We start from the raw sequence: 8,117 nt of genomic DNA, 5'->3' as shown, positions 1-8,117 counted from the left end.
AAGTTCCCTCCACTGCCCCCACCCCAATTCCTATTCCTGGGTAATCTGGATGGGAGGCCTCTTCCCTGCCTACTTCTGCCCCCTGCCCTACCTGGACAGTGCTAACCCCACGGCTTATGCTCAGGGCTGCTGTCACTGCACAGCCAGGCTGCCCTGGTGCAACTGGGGAGCGGCCCAGCAGGTTTTTCCTCTCAGTCTGCCTGCCGCGGGGCACCGGGCTGTCCTCTCCCCGCCTCATCAGGGCCCGGCCTTCCCAAGCTCGCCTTCTCCTCTCTGCCCGGCGCAGCCGGCTGGTGGTGGCCACTGAGACAAGATGCCTAGCATCTTCGCCTATCAGAGCTCCGAGGTGGACTGGTGTGAGAGCAACTTCCAGTACTCAGAGCTGGTGGCCGAGTTCTACAACACGGTGAGTGTGCGGGTGTGTGAAGGAGTCTCGCCAAATGCCGGTTCGAATCCCAGTTCCTACCCATACATCCTTACTGGGGAATCTTGCTGGAGTGGTTCACCTGTCTCAGCCCTAGTTTTCTCATCTATTAGCCAAAGAGTGCCAGCTTTCATTCATTTACTTGTCTTTACTTGATGCCAGGCTCTGTGGCAGGTTTTGGAGACACGTCGGTGGCCAGGAAAAGAACCGGTCTCTGCCTTCCCTAAGCTAACGCTGATGTGACTGCAGGCATTTGCAACCGGGAGCTATGGTGCCTTCTCGGAGGGCACAGAGGCAGCTGTGGTAGGGGGAGGCAGAGGGTGCCCCTGAGCCAGAGGGGGTGGGCCAGTCAGGAAAGGCTTCCTGGAAGAGGTGATTGTGTCTGTCTTGTTCGCAGCTGTACCCTCTGACCAACTCGTCCCGGTGTGCCTGGGACTATCCTGGTTTCAGTATTTAAAAAGTTTCACCTCTTGGCTGGGCGTGGTGGCTCACATCTGTAATCCTAGCACTTTGGAAGGCCAAGGTGGGTGGATTGCCTGAGCTCAGGAGTTCGAGATCACCCTGGGCAACGTGGTGAAAGCCCATCTCTACTAAAACAAAAAATTATCTGGGTACGGTGTCAGGCATCTGTAGTCCAAGCTACTCAGGAGGCTAAGGCACGAGAATCGCTTGAACCCAGGAGGCAGAGGTTGCAGTGAGCTGAGATTGTGCCACTGCACTCCAGCCTGGGTGAAAAAGCGAGACTCTGCCTCAAAAAAAGAAAAAAAAGTCCCACCTCCTGGGAAACTCCTGAGTTCTGGACATTCTGGGATGGTCTTCTTTTTCCCTGTTAAAACACCACATGGGAAGTGCTAAAAAGTCATGGATGGACCTAGCGCCATGGCTCATGCCTGTAACCCCAGCAATTTGGAAGGCAGAGGCAGGAGCATCGCTTGAGCCCAGGAGTTCCAGACCAGCCTGGGCAACATAGCAAGACCCTGTCTTTACAAAAAGTTTTTAAAAATTAGCTGGGTGTGGTGGTGCGTGCTTGTAGTTCCAACTACTTGGGAGGCTGAGGTGGGGGGATTTCTTGAACCCAAGAAGTGGAGGATGCAGTGAGCTGAGGTCATACCACTGCACTCCAGCCTGGGTGACAGAGGGAGACCCTGTCTCCAAAAAAAAAAAAAAAAAAAAAAAGGCCGGGCGCGGAGGCTCACACCTGTAATCACAGCACTTTGGGAGGCCGAGGCGAGCGGATCACCTGAGGTCAGGAGTTCGAGACCAGCCTGGCCAACATGGTGAAACCCCATCTCTACTAAAAATACAAAAATTAGCTAGGTGTGGTGGCAGGCACCTGTAATCCCAGCTACTTGGGAGGCTGAGGCAGGAGAATGGCTTGAACCCAGGAGGCGGAGGTTTCAGTGAGCCGAGATCGCACCATTGCACTCCAGCCTGAGGGACAAGAGCGAGACTTCGTCTCAAAAAAAAAAAAAAAAAAAACAAATGCACAAATGATCACGGCATTTAGCCAAAGCTTAAAGCCAAAGATCAGTGCAGCTATGCCATGCCCATACTGGGTGCTGGGAACACAGAGGTGTTTGCCTGGAGCCCTGGAGATGATGGGATCCAGGCATAGCGCTTAGTTCTTTTTTTTTGTTTGTTTTGAAACGGAGTCTCACTCTGTCACCCAGGCCGGAATGTAATGGCGCGATCTCGGCTCACTGTAACCTCTGCCTCCCACGTTCAAATCATTCTGCTGCCTCAGCTTCCCGAGTAGTTGGGATAACAGGTGCCCACCACCACGCCCGGCTAATTTTTGTATTTTTAGTAGAGACAGGGTTTCACCATGTTGGCCAGGCTGGTCTTGAACTCCCGACCTCAGGTGATCCGCCCACCTCAGCCTCCCAAAGTGCTGGGATTACAGATGTGAGCCACGGCGCCCAGCCTCGTAGTGCTTAGTTCTATGCCCTGCACATAGCCCTTGCTCGGTGAGCAGAAGAGTGCTTGCTGGCCGGGTGCTATGGCTCACACCTGTAATCCCAGCACTTTGAGAGGCCAAGGGGGGTGGATCATGAGGTCAAGAGATCAAGACCATCCTGGCCAACATGGTGAAACGCCGTCTCTGCTAAAAATACAAAAAATTAGCCGGCATGATGCTGGGCGCCTGTACTCCCAGCTACTCAGGAGGCTAAGGCAGGAGAATCACTTGAACCCGGGAGGCAGAGGTTGCAGTTAGCCAAGATTGCATCACTGCACTCCAGCCTGGTGATAGAGCGAGACCTCGTCTCAAAAAAAAAAAAAAAAAAAAAAAAAAAAGTGCTTGCTGTGTGCCAGGCATGGCCCTAAACATTTTACATGAAATACCTCCTTTAATCTGCACGGTGACATTGGGAGTTAGATGCAATCTATATGATATAGACTTCATCCCATTTTCCAAGTGATGAAACAGGTGTTCAAGGAGTTTGAAGGCTGTGCCCAGGGTCACCCTGGTTATTAGAGCCAGAATTTAAACTTGGTGAGTCCAGGAGACTTTTCTGGGAGGAGGGTCAGAGGCTCAGATTCAGGATGCTCAGGTTGCTCTGACCCTGTTACCTTTGACCCCGGGGCTTCCCATACCTGGGAAGTGGGATTATGAGACTCCAGGATCCTCATGGTCTCACTGATTCTTGCTCTTCCTTAGCCAGAGATATGGTTTCTGGTCCTCAGTAGTCCCATCTCTGGCATGGGAGGGAGCTGAATGATTGGTCCTCAGAGGCTGAGCCGATGGGTAAGGGCTCTAGAGCTCTTCTCTCTGGAATTCCCAGCAGCCACTGTGGTCCAGTGTTCTGTTTTCATCCTGCACACAGATGAGAGCCCCTGCAGAAGGCACTGAGAGGCTGGGTGTGGTGGCTCTCACTTTTAATCCTAGTACTTTGGAAGGTCGAGACAGAAGGATCACTTGAGGCCAGAAGTTCAAGACCAGCCTGAGCAACATAGCAAGACCCAGTCCCTACACAAAATTTAAAAACTAGCTGTGGGCTGGGCACCACTGGCTTATACCTGTAATCCCAGCACTTTGGGAGGCCAAGGCGGGTAAATCATTTGAGGTCAGGAATTTGAGACCAGCCTGGACAACATGGTGAAACCCCATCTCTACTAAAAATACAAAAATTAGCTGGGCATGGTGGCTCATGCCTATAATCCCTGCTACTGGGGAGGCTGAGGCATGAGAATCACTTGAATCTGGGAGGTGGAGGTTGCAGTGAGCTGAGATCACACCATTGCACTCCAGCCTGGGTGACAGAGCAAGACTCCATCTCAAAAAATTAAAAATTAGCTGGGCGCGGTGGCTCATGCCTGTAATCCCAGCACTTTGGGAGGCTGAGGCAGGCGGATCATGAGGTCAAGAGATCCAGACCATCCTGGCTAACACGGTGAAACCCCGTCTCTACTAAAAATACAAAAAATTAGCTGGGCGTGGTGGTGGGCGCCTGTGGTCCCAGCTACTCGGGAGGCTGAGGCAGGAGAATTGTGTGAACCCAGGAGGTGGAACTTGCAGTGAGCCGAGATTGCGCCACTGCACTCCAACCTGGGCGACAGAGCAAGACTCCATCTCAAAAAAAATAAAAAATAAAAATTAAAAAATTAAAAAATTAAAAATAAAATAAAAATAAAAATAAAAACTAGCTGGTAGGCTGAGGCAGGAGGATTGCTTGAGTCCAGGAGTTTGAAGCTGCAGTAACCTGTTACTGCACCACCGTATCCCAGCCTGGGCAACAGAGTAATATCCTGTCTCTAAAAAATAAAAAGCACCTAGAAAGGGCTGATTCAGGTGTGTCCTGAGCCTGAGTATAGCTGTGTGTTCTTATCTCAGGCAAAATTGTCCTCCACTGGATTCTCCTGCAGTCTGTCCCCAAATAAAATAAATTGAGCCACCTGTAGCTACCGGGTAAGGCTGCAGTTGTCAAACTCCTCTGATCACAACACCTATTAGGAAAGAAATTTTACATCATCATCACCCTGTACCTGCCTTTCCAGATGTATATCATACAGAAACAAAAGTTGCACAAAACGAGACTTACCCTTCCCTGGTACAAACACACCTGAATCTATTCTATTCTATTCTATTCTATTCTATTCTATTCTATTCTTCTATTCTATTCTATTCTATTCTATTCTATTCTATTCTATTCTATTCTATTCTATTCTATTCTATTCTATCAAAAAGCCTCTCTCCAAACAGGTGAGGGGATGAGGAAGAGAATCAGAGTTATGTGAGAAAGGGCTTCCCCAAGACCTTCTCCTCCAAAACGCTTCTGAGTATCCCAAACCCATAGCTAATAAATCATACAGTTCAAAAGGGTGGAGTGGGTGGCAAATTTTTTCTTTTCGTGTTTATTTTATTTTATTTTATTTTTATTTTACCTTTTTTAGAGACAGAGTCTCACTCTATTGCCCAGCCTGGAATGCAGTGGTGCCATCGTAGCTCACTGCAGCCTTGACCTCCTGGGCTTAAGTGATCCTCCTGCCTCAGCCTTCAAAGTAGCTGGGACCACAGGTACATGCCACCAAACACAGCTAATTTTTAAATTTTTATACAGATGGGTGCTGGGCACAGTGGCTCACACATGTAATCCCAGCACTTTGGAAAGCCGAGGTGGGCCAATCACTTGAGCTCAGGAGTTCAAGACCAGCCTGGACAACATGATGAAACCCCATCTCTATCAAAATTACAAAAAAAAAAAAATTAGCTAGGCGTGGTGGCATGCATCCATAGTTCCAGCTACTTGGAAGACTGAGGCAGGAGAATTGCTTGAACCTGGGAGGTGGAGGTCGCAGTGAGTGGAGATGGTGCCACTGCACTCCAACCTGTGCGAAAGAGTGAGACCCTGCCTAAAAAAAAAAATTGTTTTGTATAGAGATGGGGTCTTTCAATGCTGCCCAGGCTGGGCTCAAGTAATCCTTGTGCCTTCACTTCCCAAAGTGATAGGATTACAGACATAAGCCATGGCACCCAGTGCCAACCTTTTCTGTACAGGGCTAGCTAGTAAATATTTTTGACTTTTTTTTTTTTTTTTGAGATGGAGTCTCACTCTGTTGCCCAGGCTGGAGTGCAGTGGCTCAATCTTGATCTTGGCTCACTGCAACCTCCGCCTCCCTGGTTCAAGCAATTTTCCTGTCTCAGCCTCCCGAGTAGCTGGGACTACAGGCACCTGCCACCACGCCCAGCTAATTTTTGTATTTTTAGTAGAGATGGGGTTTCACCTTATTGCTCAGGCTGGTCTTGAACTCCTGACCTCAGGTGATCCACCCTCCTTGGCCTCCCAAAGTACTGGGATTACAGCCATGAGCCACCACGCCCGGCCAATATTTTTGGCTTTCTGGGCCATCCAGACTCTGTCTCAACTACACAACTATGCCACTGTAGCTGAAAACCAGCCATAGATAATAGATAAATAAATGAGTGTGGCTGTATGCCAATAATTTTTTTTTTTTTTTTTTGAGATGGAATCTCGCTCTGTCACCCAGGCTGGAGTGCAGTGGTGCGATCTTGGCTCACCACAACCTCTGCCTCCCAGGGTCAAGCGACTCTCCTGTTTCAACCCCCTGAGTAGCTGGGACTACAGATGAGGGCCACCACGCCCGGCTATTTTTTGTATTTTTAGTAGAGACGGGGCTTCACCATGTTGGCCAGGCTGGTCTCGAACTCCTGACCTCGTGATCCACCCACCTCGGCCTCCCAAAGTGCTGGGATTACAGGCATGAACCACCGCGCCTGGCCAATTTTTTTTTGATTGACACTGAAATGTGCATTTCATATAATTTTCACATGTCACAAAATAATCTCTTAATTTTTCAATCATTTGAACATGTAAACATGATTCTTAGCTTGTGGGACACATGATACAAGGCAGTGGGCTGAACTTCGCCCACAGGCCAAAGAGTGTTTATTTATTTTATTTTATTTTATTTTTATTTTATTATTTTTTATTTATTTATTTTGAGACGGAGTCTTGCTCTGTCGCCCAGGCTGGAGTGCAGTGGCGTGATCTCGGCTCACTGCAAGCTCTGCCTCCCGGGTTCACGCCATTCTCCTGCCTCAGCCTCCTGAGTAGCTGGGACTACAGACGTCTGCCACCACGCCTGGCTAATGTTTTGTATTTTTAGTAGAGACGGGGTTTCACCGTGTTAGCCAGGATGGTCTCGATCTCCTGACCTCGTGATCCGCCGGCCTCGGCCTCCCAAAGTGCTGGGATTATAGGTGTGCACCACCATCCCCAGCTAATTTTTGTATTTTTTGCAGAGACAGGGTTTCACCAGGTCATCCAGGTTGCTCTCAAACTCCTGACCTCAGGCGATCTGCCTGCCTCAATCTCTCAAAGTGCTGGCATTATAGGCATGAGCCACTGCACCCGGCCTGCTTTCTTGCTGCTCTGTTTGCGAGCATGCAGAGCCCAGCAGCTCATGGTCAGGGTTACAGAAGCAGGAAACACCCAAGAACTCACCCCAGGTGTTTGGAGACTTCATAGAAAAGGACATGTAGGAATTGGGTTTTGAAAGATGAATAGGAGTTTGCCAAGTGGGGAAGGATAGCAGGAGAGCGGGGAAAGATGTGCTCAGTTCTGGAAGTCAAAGAGGAGCTGGTCAGATTGAGAAAGCAGAAAGTATGTTCCTGTAGCTACAATGTGGGGAGAGATGAAGACGTAACGGTTTGCATGCTTGGTTAGAATGCTGGAAATGTATCCTGTGTTCACTGATGGACTCATTCATTTATTCAACCAAAATGCTATAAACCCACCGCTGCTGGGTGATCCTGGGATTCCAGGGAGGAGGCTCGGTGTCCCCAGGTTGTAAGAGACCCAGAACTAGAAACAGATTTCCTCAGCCCCATGGTTAGCTTGAGGCGGAGAGAGGAAGGGGGCTCCAGAAGCGGGGTGTCAGAGGAATGGGGCATAAGGTCTCTGCTTGCTGAATGGGGAAAGAACATCAACAATGCTCTCGGGGCAAGTGTGGTGGCTCACACCTGTAACCCCAGCACTTTAGGAGGCCGAGGCAGGAGGATCACTTGAGCTCAGGAGTTTCAGACCAGCCTGGGCAATATAGCGAGGCCCCGTCACTACAAAAAATAAAAAAAAAAAAATAGGCCGGGCACGGTGGCTCACACCTGTAATCCCAACACCTTGGGAGGCTGAGGCGGGCGGATCACGAGATCAGGAGATCGAGACCATCCTGGCTAACACAGTGAAACCACGTCTTTACTAAAAATACAAAAATTAGCCAGGTGTGATGGCGGGAGCCTGTAGTCCCAGCTACTCGGGAGGCTGAGGCAGGAGAATGGCGTGAACCCAGGAGGTGGAGCTTGCAGTGAGCCGAGATTGCGCCACTGCACTCTAGCCTGGGCTACAGAGCGAGACTCCATCTCAAAAAAAAAAAAAAAAAAAAATATATATATATATATATATATATATATGTAGCTGAGCATGGTAGTGCACACTTGTGCTCCCAGCTACTCCGGAGGCTGAGGCAGAAGAATCGCTTGAGCCCAGGAGTTCAAGGCTGCAGTGAGCTATGATCACACCACTGCACTCCAGCCTGAGGGACAAAACCAGACCCTGCCTCAAAATAAAACAAAAACAAAAACAACAACGAAAAACAACAATACCATGGAAACCAAGTCTAAAAAGAATGAGTAGATGTCCTCTAAGCCTTTGAATTTTGTTTGTTTTAGTGACAG

At 49.2% G+C, this 8,117-nt stretch overlaps 1 protein-coding gene across 1 annotated transcript in view; it reads left to right on the top strand.

Annotated features, from left to right (window-relative positions):
* Nucleotides 1–305: 305 nt before the first annotated feature.
* Nucleotides 306–8,117, top strand: part of ACER1 (alkaline ceramidase 1) — a 28,688-nt gene continuing 20,876 nt past the window's right edge. The window contains exon 1 of the mRNA XM_024237681.3: nucleotides 306–406. Coding sequence (XP_024093449.1) covers nucleotides 314–406 — 93 coding nt within the window. The 5' untranslated portion in view covers nucleotides 306–313. The remainder of the gene's footprint in view (nucleotides 407–8,117) is intronic.

This window comes from Pongo abelii, chromosome 20, assembly GCF_028885655.2.
Source record: "Pongo abelii isolate AG06213 chromosome 20, NHGRI_mPonAbe1-v2.0_pri, whole genome shotgun sequence".
NCBI classification, from domain to species: domain Eukaryota; kingdom Metazoa; phylum Chordata; class Mammalia; order Primates; family Hominidae; genus Pongo; species Pongo abelii.
Note: the sequence above shows the minus strand (reverse complement) of the source record. Positions and strands in the feature narration are given on the sequence as shown.